This window comes from Oncorhynchus masou, chromosome 32 (genome assembly GCF_036934945.1).
Source record: "Oncorhynchus masou masou isolate Uvic2021 chromosome 32, UVic_Omas_1.1, whole genome shotgun sequence".
In the NCBI taxonomy this organism is placed as follows: Eukaryota; Metazoa; Chordata; class Actinopteri; order Salmoniformes; family Salmonidae; genus Oncorhynchus; species Oncorhynchus masou.
This window is the reverse complement of record NC_088243.1, coordinates 16,862,039-16,874,773: the sequence shown is the minus strand read 5'-3', so window position 1 is coordinate 16,874,773 and position 12,735 is coordinate 16,862,039. Positions and strand designations below refer to the sequence as shown.

Below are 12,735 nucleotides of genomic sequence, written 5' to 3'. Positions count from 1 at the left end.
GCACACCTCAAATACCTGAGTATGTACTTGACCCAGGTCTGGTCTGGACAGGGAAGAGGGAAATGACCTCAACCGTTACATTTTAGTCATTTAGCAGGCGCTCTTATCCAGAGCAAAAGACAGTAGTGAGTGCATACATTTTCATACAGGTCCCCCGTGGGAATCGAACCCACAACCTTGGCGTTGCAAACACCATGCTCTACCAACAGAGCCACATTGGACCAAATCTCAGTGAGATATGTGCTCAGTTTGTAATGGTTATTTTGCTCTTATGATAAACATTGTTACAATAAACAGATTCACTTCGGTATTATAATTTTTAGAGAACAATGTTGAGAATATGCCTCCTGAATTTTGTGCAAAACTTCTCTGGACTGTGGTCCCTTGTACTTGTGTGGTGAACAACAATAGTGGAATTGGTGGTTTACCTTCAAAATAAAAGTCCCCAATTGAAAACATGCCACAATTGGATTATAGAATGCTAAACAATGTTGTAATTCAACAAAAAGATAATTAATTAATTTGACTTTTTTTTTATAGTACCAGTGCACGTGACGATCAAAAAACAAGCTTGAAATCTAATTTTGAAAGTATTAGGCTTCAGAATTGCATTGCGGGCATACTTACATGCACTGTACTGCCTAACCTATGGAATGTGCCATGAAATATGGTACCAACCGACTCAGTGACATCTACAGAACCTAATTATGTCGAGTTTACACAAATATTAGCATCTCAGCTCTTATTACAGGACTCGACTGTAGGAAATCACCTTTCCAGTCAGTCTATTGTGTGTATTGGACATTCATATTGCACTGTACAGGCTAACCTATGGATTGTGCACTCATAAAATGGGGTATCAGCCTAATCAGTGACAGCATACAGTTAATTAGATGAGTTCATTAATAAGGATTCATTCAAAAATAATTTCACAACAAGCATATCATAAAATGATATCACTCAGCTAGAGCTTTCTAAACAAGTACTTTGTTTTCCGTCAACATTTTAAATGTCAGTCATTTAGCAGACGCTCTTATCCAGAGGGACTTACAGGAGCAGTTAGAGTTAAGTACCTTGCTCAAGGGCACAGACAGAATTCTCATCTTGTCAACTCATACAACCGACAGTCTCGTTCCTTTGTCGCAGAATTGATTAATGCTTTGCCCTGAAACGACTGCTTTGGAAAACAAACATACATACAGTAGATACCACAACTGAATTCTTTATGACAGAATTCATAATCAAGGACAATATCCATCAAAACTCTATTCAATGTCAAGTATTGCACAGCCAGGTATTTATGCAATCGGTACAGAATGCCATTAATCTCCATTTGGTATTACTGTGAGGCAGGGCTGTCAAACTCATTCCATGGAGGGCCTAGTGTCTGCTGGTTTTTGTTTTTCCCTTTCAATTAAGACCTACAGTAGACAACCAGGTGAGGGGAGTTCATTACTAATCAGTGACCTTAATTCATCCATCAAGGACAAGGGAGGAGCAAAAACCCGCAGACAGTCATTTGGCTCCTGAGTGCGCGGCGGTCTAAGGCACAGCATCTCAGTGCTAGAGGCATCACTACAGACACCCTGGTTCAAATCCAGGTTGTATCACAACCGGCTGTGATTGGGAAACCCATAGGGCAGTGCAAAATTGGCCCAGCATCTTGCTGACTTGCCTAGTTAAATAAATCTATATACACATTACATTTAAAACATATGCTGTAAGGAGTCCATTATTCCACAACTTAATGTTACGGTTGTCACATGACTCACTCTATGCTCCATGTCAACCCATTGTGATGACTTGACATTATCACTACAACTCAGAATGCCACCAATTGAACTCTGCTATGGTGTTCTGTGGTTGTCACGGAGTAGACCGAAACCACATTTCACGGGGGTGTTTGAATGTCCAATACACAAAAGACTAACTGGAAAGGTGACTTCTCACAGTCAATGTCCTGTAATAAGAAGCTAATATGTGTAAACTACATAGTTGTGTTCTGTTGATGTCACTGAGTAAGTAGATAGCAGATTTCATGGGTGCACAATCCATAGGTAAGGCTGTACAGTGAAACAGAAGTATGCCCCCAATGCAGTTATGAAGTCTAATACATCCATAATGCAATAAATATATACATAGTTAAATATGTCACCTGCACTGCTACAGTAGTGCTTTTTCCCAACAACGCAGTAGTAATATAAATAAAACAGATTCATATTCGTCAAAATAACTAAATAAATGGTATTTTATTGAATTTATGTAATAACATTCTAACCTTGTTTGGCACTATCTAGTCCAATTGTGGCTTGTTTTCACTATTTTTATCCGTTTGCATGTTTCAAAGAGGAGACTTATTTTGAAGGCGAACCGCAGATTCCACGTTTGTTGCTTACACTAATGTTGTTCAACACACTGGTGTCTCGAGACTATCATCCACCCTTGAAATAGGCTAAAATCGACGTGTTTACAAACGCTTACCGCGCAAATGTACTGAGTAGCAATATAAAATATATTATACATTCATGAACCGTAGCCGTGTCATGCAGTATAGGGATAAGTTTTCAAACTTACCAGGGATTGCTCTACTACTTTGTGCCAAGAAGAGTATGATCCAAAGATAAATGGTCATATTTTCATCATCTGGTTCACAATGTGAGGCTATCTTCCACAAATATACTAATCCCAAGTGCTGAACAATCGAATGAGTCGATGCCCTGAATTAAACGTATTTTCGGGTCTCCAAAGGTTTCCGCACTAGAAAGTGACCGCTTGAGATTTTCCGGCAGTGATTTATCCAACGGCGTTGATACACAATTCACCAACACCAGATTGTTAGTAAATTCCTGCCCGGGATGATAGACAAAGTATGTTGTTTTATTTCCCCTCGTGAATAACCAGCTACACTTGTTTAAATAAATTGGTGGACTTTTGTCTTCTAGGCTGTTAAACAAGTTGTTGTTCTAACCTCATACTACAAGATGACGAAGTGCTGCACTCTTGAGGAATGTCGATGTACATTACCGCCGCCTAGAGAGAGCGCAGGAAACAAGATTCCCAGTATGAAGTGACATGAAACAAAATATCAATACACCTATTGAACGTAACGAAGGCACTGCGACACATAAGCAATTGTATGTATTATATCTTTATTAGGAGAAATTGCGATGAAATGCGGGGTATATTAAATTACTGCATGTACATTCCTTTCGCAAAATTAAGGTTGTGACAACCTGATATGAAATTGGTCTGAATGCAAAAAAAATGGAATCATATTTAAGTAAAATTAAATAACTGTTTCATTTGAATGCTTTTATTTAATTCTACATAAATCGGTGTTAGTATATTAACACAATTCATGGAGAGTATTCTGTTACAATTAAATACATCTGATAAGTTAAATGTATTGTTAATGGAAGCCTAATGCAACTCCTCCTTTCACAGAAAGTGCACCCTTTATCAGCAACACTGATTAGAAAACAGGATCATTCATCTTTGTGAGGTTGTCTTCAATCTAGTAATAAAGGTTACTAGACCCTTGCCCGATAAAATAATATGAAGAGGATCCATCAACACTTCTTTGAGGGTCAAATTTAGAATAGTGGAGGTGATCCTGTTGTGGTTTTTATCTGATACAATCACACACACTTTTTAAAATGTCTACAAATTATTTACAGAGTTAAATTACTAAAATAGTAAGGATGTGTTCAACAGACCAACTGAAGATAAATAACACATGAATAAAAATCAAGTCCAAATAATATAACTACTGAGCATGCAAAAGCAATAAGAGTATGCTTGCGAAGAGCCAAATGTTCTGAACAAAAATATAAACGCAACATGTAGTGTTGGTCCCATGTTTAATGAGCTGAAATAAAAGTTACCAGAAATGTTCCATACCCACAAAAAGCTTATTTATCTCAAATGTTGTGCACAAATGTGTTTACATCCTGTTAGTTAGCATTTTTCCTTTGCCAAGACAATCCATCCACCTGACAGGTGTGCCATATCAAGAAGCTAATTAAAACAGCATTATCATTACACAGATTCACCTTGTGCTGGGGACAATAAAATGCCACTCTAAAATGTGCAGTTGACACAAAACACAATGCCATAGATGTCAAGTTGAGGGAGCATGCAATTAGCATGCTGACTGCAGGAATGTCCACCAAAGCTGTTGCCAGTAAATTTAATGTTAATTTCTCTACCATAAGCTACCCCCAACATCGTTTTAGAGAATTTGGCAGTACGTCCAACCGGCCTCACAACTGCAGACCACATGTGACCACGACAGCCCAGAGCCGCCACATCTGGCTTCTTCACCTGTGGGATCGTCTGAGACCAGCTACCCAGACAGCTGATGAATCTTAGGAGTAGTTCTATCTTTAATAAAGCCCCTTTGAGGGAAAAAGATAATTTTGATTGGCTGGGCCTGGCTCCCAAGTGAATGGGCCTATGCCCCTGCCCAATCATGAGAAATCTATAGATCCATTAGGGACTAATTTATTTATTTAAATTAACTGATTTCCTTATAATGAACTAACTCAGTAAAATCATTGATATGTGTTTATATTTTTGTTCAGTATTGATTTGTTTACATTTAGGCTGTGCTTTTCTTCATTCTTTCACAGCACCAGAAAATCTAGCTCTGGTCCATGGTTTAGTGTGTGGCATGCTGATGAATCAGCTTTCCTCAGCTGAAAATAAACACTCTGGAACAGAGCTACAGAAAAAATGTGACGATCCATTCCAGATCCATAGGGTAAGCCTTAATGCAAAATGGAGCTTTAAAAATCATTACCTCATTCTGGGTCCATATAGTGCAATTGTCACTGCTTTGACATTCTGTACTACTTTTCATTCGCTTGCTGGTCACGGCACAAATACTATCTGACAGGCAAAACACTGCTTGATACTGAACCGAGGTGTTTGACTTCTGCAACAATTGTATTGTTTGCTAATTTATATGCAGTTAAAAGCCAATGTAGAGGGACATTTTAGCCCACTATACTATTTAAGTATAACCTGCTAAGGGTTTTGTTCGTAAATTAGTATTCAAGATGCAATTTCTATGAACATCGTAAGTGAATGCACTGTCTATCGTCCACTGTTCACATAGTTCTCTATATCCATTCATGGTATCCTGTTGCTGTCATACACAGATCATAGCATGCTCTCAATCAGTACTCATTCTACTGTGGTTCTTGCTGTTGTAACCTGTTGCTGTAGTGCAGAAGCCATATATACTGTAGTAAGACAACCACTAGGGAGGGTGCTTGGGTGTAGTGCACAAGCTGGACTCAGGGGGATGCTCCCTCTCTATTCTTCAGGCAAACTTCTTCTTGGTTGCAGTGAAGCGCTCCATGTACTGTGGGGTAAACAAATGAGATCGCCATCAGTCACATCTGGGACACTACGGACAGCATAACAACTGAAGAGATTAGCTATTTGTGTAAGCACTGAATAGTTGGTCCAAATTCTAACTATTATAATAGGTAAGTGGTCATATCAGATTAGACCTTGATTATCCCAAGCTCGGGAAAATCGATTGTCATTTTAAGCTTCACAACATCATTTCAATACTGTAATATCATCATGAAATGTCATAGATGTATTTAGTGTCAGGGGCTATATTTGACCGCTGATTATGTCAAGTACAGGGATTATGGCTGGGAAAGAATACTAGAGCTGTCTGAGCCACAACTTTCTTCACTTGATCCTCCTTATATTGAACAGGAAATCCCATTATTGTTGAGAAGTCCACCACTCTGGGGAAAGAGTCTTGTTTCCACACTGATCACAAACAAATTACGTCAACCATGGGGGACGGACATATTTCAAACCAATGCCTTTGAAACTCATGAGTGGTTTAGTTTACAATAGATATAAAGACAGCTTAGTGATTTAGTGCAGCAGCATGACTGTTCCTTGCTTTAATCTTGACCATTCATTTGGCAGTAGGCAGCAAGTTAAAGAAACAAGAATTCATTTCACACCTCACCTTCTCATACCCTTCCAGGTCACGCATATTTTTCACCTCGAACAGGTTGCCCTCCACAGAGAGCAGAGACACCTGGGAGCTGGTGAGGATGGACACAGGGATGGAGGCAAGCTCTAGACAGTTCTCCTCCAGTCTCAGCACCTTTAGCCTCTGGCAGGTGGACACCTCCGCAGACACCACTGAAATCTGGGATCATAATTTATATTGATTCGATTCTAGATCAGGTCCCTGGTTAAAAATAGCGCACTTATATAGGGAATAGGGTGTCATTTGAGATGCACCCATAAACACCTGATTACCTGGTTCTGGTTGAGATTGATCTCGATGGCCTGCAGGGCCGCTACCTCAGCCGGCACAGCCTGGATGTGGTTCTTGGACAGGTCCAGGACGTCCAGGTGTCGTAGGGAGCCAAGGCCGCCAGGAAACTCCCGGAACTTGTTCCCAGACAGGCTGAGTGTGCGCAACGCTTTCAACTGTCCTACACCGCTAGGGAGCTGCGTCAGTTGGTTCCCGTTCAGCAAGAGTGTCTCTAGTTTTTTAAGCTTCCCAATTTCATCTGGGAGACTTGCTATGTAGCACAAAACAAACACACTAACTTAACATATAGCCTAGCTATAGAGACGGATTGAAGCAGAGGAATTCACATCAATCAATGCACCTAATGGGCATTCATTTTTCAGTGAAAGCAAAGGGTTAATCATTTGTCATCAAAAGATGCTGTAGTATAAGACAGAATCTGAGGAGATGGAGCAACCACTTACTGAGTTTATTACAATTTAAAGTCAGACTCTTCATCTGAAGGAAGTTTCCTATGGCGGGAGGCAGCACTTCAATCTTGTTGGAAGACAGATCTACAGTCCGTAGGTTTCCAGTTAACCTCTGGAGCTCCTCAGGGAACTGAAATATGTTAGTGGGGGAAAAAAATACGCTGAACAAGATAAACACAACATGCAACAATTTCTAAGATTTTACTAAGTTAAAGTTCATAAGGAAATCAGTCAGTTGAAATTAATTCATTAAGCCCTGATCTATGGATTTCACATGACTGAGAATACAGAACTGAATAGGTTGGTCACAGGCACTGTAGCTTAAAAAAAAGGTAGGGGAGTGGATCAGAAAATCAGTCAGTATATGGTGTGAACACCATTTGCCTCATGCAGTGCGACACATCTCCTTCACATAGTTGATCAGGATGTTGATTGTGGCCTGTGGAACGTTGTCCCACTCCTCTTCAATGGCTGTGAAAAGTTGCTGGATATTGGCAGGAATTGGAACCCGCTGTTGTACACGTTGATCCAGAGCATCCCAAACATGCTCAATGGGTGACATGTCTGGTGAGCATGCAGGCCATGAAATAACTGGGACTTTTTCAGTGTCCAGGAATTGTGTACAGATCCTTGCAACATGGGGCCGTGCATTATCATGCTGAAACATGAGGTGATGGTGGCTAATGAATGGCACGACATTGGGCCCCAGGATCTCGTCATGGTATCTCAGTTCATTCAAATTGCCATCGATAAAATGCAATTGTGTTCTTTGTCCGGAGCTTATGCCTGCCCATACAATAACCCCAACGTCATTATGGGGCTCTCTGTTCACAACATTGACATCAGCAAACCGCCTGCCCACATGATGCCATAAAGCGGTCTCCCATCTGCCCGGTACAGTTGAAGCTGGGATTCATCCACGAAAAGCATACTTTTCCAGCGTGCCAGTGAAGGTGAGCATTTGCCCACTGAAGTCATGAGATCGACGAGCACACAGAAGAGTTTCCCTGAGACGGTTTCTGAGTTTGGTCAGAAATTATTCGGTTTTGCAAAGCCACAGTTTCTGTCCGAGTGGCTGGCCTCAGACCATCCGCCAGATGTGGAGGTCCTGGGCTGGCGTGGTTACACATGGTCTGCGGTTGTGAGGCCGGTTGGATGTTCTGCCAAATTCTCTAAAACGACGTTGGAGGAAGCTTATGGTAGAGAAATTAACAATAAATTCTCTGACAACAGCTCTAGTGGACATTCCTGCAGTCAGCATGTCAATTGCACGCTCCCTCAAAACTTGAGACATTTGTCGCAGTCTGTTGGGTGACAACTGCACATTTTAGAGTGGCCTTTTTATTGTCCCCAGCATAAGGTGTACCTGTGTAATGATTATGCTGTTTAATCAGCTTCTTGTTATGGCACACCTGTCAGGTGGGTGGATTATATTGGCAACAAAAAAAGCTCACTAACAGCATGTAAACAAATTTGTGCACAATTTGAGATAAATAATAATTTGTGCATATGGAACATTTCTGGGCTCTTATTTCAGCTCATGAAACATAGGACCAACTCATTACATCTTGCAATTATATTTTTGTTCAATATACATACATTCAAACCGTCGACTACAACAACAACTGAATGGAATTCAGCTAAATAAACGAAGCACCAGTTAGCAGACTGCTGTGGAGTGCTGATTTTAGCAAGCAAACGATAATGGGCTGTGTGTGCATGCAATTCTTACCTCAGGGAGACCTTTCCCTGTCAGCTGAAAGATCCCCGTCTTCTGTGAATTTTCCAGATGGGCTTTGATTGCACTGTTCCCCATCTTTGTTGTAGTTTCGGCTCTGATGAGGCTCTCCTAAGTGATGATCTTCAACTTTACAGTTGGTCACACGCTTATGTAATCAGCTAGTCTATTATTGTGATGGTGGTGCCAGATACTGGGGCTGTGCCTTTAAGATAGATACTTCCTTGGTTGTCAGTGTGGCCCCTATAAGAGATCAATTATACAAAACAATCATTAATTGCTGCTGCCGGCGTTTAACAGTAGCTGACAAACAAGAAAATGAGGAATATGATGTAAGAAGCTAGCACTATCTAGCTAACGTTAGCTACCCTACCACTAGTACTGTCTGATGCAAGCTTTGAGACATATTCATGCATATTATTGAAATTGGGAGTAATTTGTCTAGTACTATAACAGCAAAGGGTCATACATATGTTCTTTTAAATAAAATTTTCCCAAGGATGGTAAATGTAAATATTGTTGAGGCTGTTAGCATAGCTAGCCAACAGGTTAACGTTCGACCATCTGGGATTTTAGTTTACTTACCTCACGAGCTGATTTGTCCTTATCGTGCAATACTTGTCTGCAAATTGTAACCTATATATTAGGAACAGATAACTATGAGGGTTATTGGACTAGTCAAACTTAAACACAAGCCTAGGACATTGTAGTGCTGCACGAACAATAAACAAGTCGTTGGGAATCTAACAGCTTGACGTCAATGCGCATGTCTGTATGTGGCTCGCTCAGCCAATCCGCTAGCCGGCAGTAGAGCAAGAACCAATCCGCTAGTCGACAGTAGAGCAAGAACCAATCCGCTAGTCGACAGTAGAGCAAGAACCAATCTGCTTGTCGGCAGTAGAGCAAGAACCAATCCAGAAGCCATTCATTCATCAAATGGAAAAGGAACAACTACATCGGCGGGCTCAATTTGAAAGAAGAATTGCTAAAACAAACGTTATTCCTGTGAATACAGTATGGCTACTCCCAAATCCCGTAGTTGTGTTGGAGAGACTACAGAAAGATAGGGAGGATGTTGATCCATCTGATTGGATTAATATACTGTGTGTCAGGATTTTGTATGCATTTACATATGTAACAGTATAACTTTAGACCGTCCCCTCGCCCAAACGCTATTTAGCGCGTACCACCGCTAACTAGCTAGCTGTTATGGGTAACGATGCTTCGTGGGTGACTGTTGTTGATGTGTGCAGAGGGTCCCTGGTTCGCTCCCGGGTATGGGTGAGGGGACGGTCTAAAGTTATACTGTTACAGCTGCACTCTCAACAACTATTGTGATTATTGGCTGTTCCACTGGATGTCAGAAGGTGAATTCACCAATTTGTAAGTCGCTCTGGATAAGAGCGTCTGCTAAATGACTTAAATGTAATGTAAATTATTATTATTTGACCATGCTGATCATTTATGAACATTTGAACATCTTGGCCATGTTCTGTTATAATCTCCACCCGGCACAGCCAGAAGAGGACTGGCCATCCCTCATAGCCTGGTTCCTCTTTAGATTTCTTCCTTGGTTTTGGCCTTTCTAGGGAGTTTTTCCTAGCCACCGTGCTTCTACACCTGCATTGCTTGCTGTTTGGGGGTTTAGAAACCCAGCCTGGTTGTGTATGGTAGTGTTTGAGGGTGATAGTGAGTGGTAATGCTTGGTGTGATTGTTTGTGGGTGGTAGTGTTTGAGGGTGATAGTGAGTGGTAATGCTTGGTGTGATTGTTTGTGGGTGGTAGTGTTTGAGGGTGATAGTGAGTGGTAATGCTTGGTGTGATTGTTTGTGGGTGGTAGTGTTTGAGGGTGATAGTGAGTGGTAATGCTTGGTGTGATTGTGGGTGGTAATGTTTGGGGGTGGTTGTGTACAGTGGTGTTTGAGGTTGGTTGTGTGTGGTGGTGCTTTTGGGTGGTTGTGTGTGTGGTAGATTTTTGGGGTGGTTTTTGGGGGTGGTTTGTGTCGTAGTTTTTGTTGGTGGTTGTCTGTGGTAGTGTTTCGGGTGTGTTTATGCACGGTGGTGTTTGGGATGGTTGTGTGTGGTAGTGTTTGTTGGTGGTTATCTGTTGTAGGTTTTGAGGGTGGTTGTGTGTTGTGATGTTGGGTGTTGTTGTTTCTGGTAATATTTAGGGCGGTTGTGTACGGTAATGTTTGGGTGTGGTTGTGTCTGGTAGTGTTTGGGGTGGTAGTGCTTAGGGTGATTGTGTGTTGTAGTGTTTGGGGTGGTTGTTTGGTAATATTTTAGGGTGGTTGTGTACGGTAGTGTTTGAGTGTGGTTGGGTTGTGTTTGAGGGTGGTTGTGTGTGGTATTGTTTGAGGGTAGTTGAGTACGATAGTATTTGGTTGTGTTTGAGGGTGGTTGTGTGTGGTATTGTTTGAGGGTAGTTGAGTACGATAGTATTTGGTTGTGTTTGAGGGTGGTTGTTTGGTAGTGTCTGAAGGTTGTTGTGTGTGGTATTGTTTTGTTCAGTAATATTTGAAGGTTGTTGTGCCGCCCTATGTACATAGACATGGTATCACTGGTCACTTTAATAATGGAACACTAGTCACTTTAATAATGTTTACATACTGTTCTACTCATTTCATACAGTACCAGTCAAACATTTGGACACACCTACTCATTCAAGGGTTTTTCTTTATTTTTACTATTATTCTACAGTGTACAAATAAAGAAAATCCCTGGAATGATTAGGTGTGTCCAAACGTTTGACTGGTACTGTATGTACACTACTGTTCAAAGGTTTGGGGTCACTTAGAAATGTCCTAGTTCTTTAAAATAAAATACATTTTTGTCCATTAAAATAACATCAAATTGATCAGAAATACATTGTAGACTTCGTTAATGTTGGGCTACTCCATGTGAGAAATTACCAAGAAACTGAAGATCTCGTACAACGCTGTGTTCACAGAACAGTGCAAAATGGCTCTAACCAGAAAAGAAAGAGTGGGAGTCCTGAGCAAGAGGACAAGTACATTAGAGTGTCTAGTTTGAGAAACAGACGCCTCACAAGTGGCAGCTTCATTAAATAGGACCCGCAAAACACCAGTCTCAACGTCAACAGTGAAGAGGCGACTCTGGGATGCTGGCCTTCTAGGCAGAGTTGCAAAAAGAAGCCATATCTCTGACTGGCCAATAAAAATGAAAGATTAAGATGGGCGAAAGAACACAGACACTGGACAGAGGAACTGCCTAGAAGGCCAGCATCCCGGAATCGCTTCTTTACAGTAGTGTAGGTATTAAGACCCTTTGCTATGAGAATCGACATTGAGCTCGGGTGCATCCTGTTTCCATTGATCATCCTTGAGATGTTTCTACAACTTGATTGGAGTCCACCTGTGGTAAATTAAATTGATTGGACATGATTTGGAAAGGCACACACCTGTCTATATAAGGTCCCACAGTTGACAGTGCATGTCAGAGCAAAAACCAAGCCATGAGGTCGAAGGAATTGTCCGTAGACCGCTGAGACAGGGTTGTGTAGAGGCACAGATCTGGGGAAGGGTACTAAAACATTATGCAGTGGCCTCCATCATTCTTAAATGCAAGAAGTTTTGAACCACCAAGACTTTGTTGCTTTGTTATTATGGAGATTTTGAGTAGATTTTTGAGGAATTTTTTCTTTCATCCATTTTAGGATAAGGCTGTAACAAACTGTGGAAAAAGTCGAGGGGTCTGAATACTTCACAGATGCACTGTATATACATGACAAGAAGATTGTGTGGACTGAAAATGTTTTGTTAGTTTACAACATCCCTCCTCAATTTGCAATGTTTGCCCTAACTAATGGTATCTTTGTAAATTAATCTCCAGATACCACTAGGTGACAGTGGTATCTGGAACTTGTCATTTGAGTGTACCATCAAATGCGTTTTGACTTTAAACTAAATATACCCTGGCTTGTATTGATTAATGCACACAAGTTTCTTATTGGACAAATCCACGTGGTCCCTTTGCTTCCTTCCAAGTTATTCTGTTTGGTTCCTAGTCATTTCTTGTGGACAGACACACATAACATAAATAGTATTGTAGCAAAATAGTCGAGTACCTGGTGCCAGATTTTCGTTCTGGGCTGCCGAGGTTAGGGTTTCTAGTGAATATGACCCTAATGTTTTTGTTTGGTGTCCCCTGTCTGACCACAGGTCTCTCTTTCAAATTGTCAAACACACATTCCATTGTTGATGGGGGTCA

At 41.0% G+C, this 12,735-nt stretch overlaps 2 protein-coding genes across 3 annotated transcripts in view; both read right to left on the bottom strand.

The window, feature by feature from the left end:
* Nucleotides 1-3,000, bottom strand: part of LOC135525633 (tyrosine-protein kinase receptor TYRO3-like) — a 40,119-nt gene extending 37,119 nt beyond the window's left edge. For both annotated transcript variants that reach the window (XM_064953373.1, XM_064953374.1), the window contains exon 1: nucleotides 2,575-3,000. In XM_064953373.1, the coding sequence (XP_064809445.1) occupies nucleotides 2,575-2,632 (58 nt within the window). In that variant the 5' untranslated portion in view covers nucleotides 2,633-3,000. The remainder of the gene's footprint in view (nucleotides 1-2,574) is intronic.
* A 130-nt stretch (nucleotides 3,001-3,130) lies between these two features.
* On the bottom strand, nucleotides 3,131-9,266 carry LOC135525631 (leucine-rich repeat-containing protein 57-like). The gene is made up of 6 exons (XM_064953368.1): nucleotides 9,092-9,266; nucleotides 8,501-8,749; nucleotides 6,763-6,898; nucleotides 6,301-6,569; nucleotides 6,002-6,187; nucleotides 3,131-5,368 (listed from the first exon to the last, which is right to left on the bottom strand). Exons 2-6 carry the CDS (start codon nucleotides 8,582-8,584, stop codon nucleotides 5,327-5,329), a joined length of 717 nt encoding a protein of 238 aa, XP_064809440.1. The 5' UTR covers nucleotides 8,585-8,749; nucleotides 9,092-9,266; the 3' UTR covers nucleotides 3,131-5,326.
* Between the last annotated feature and the right edge of the window lie 3,469 nt (nucleotides 9,267-12,735).

Bases quoted from the DNA above. Each gene is read 5' to 3' on its own strand.
- LOC135525631 (XM_064953368.1), bottom strand. From the start codon at position 8,584: ATGGGGAACAGTGCAATCAAAGCCCATCTGGAAAATTCACAGAAGACG. The intron at 6,899-8,500 runs GTAAGAATTGCA...AACATATTTCAG, and splicing joins CAGGGAAAGGTCTCCCTGAG to TTCCCTGAGGAGCTCCAGAG. The intron at 5,369-6,001 runs GTGAGGTGTGAA...TTTACCCCACAG, and splicing joins ACCTGGAAGGGTATGAGAAG to TACATGGAGCGCTTCACTGC.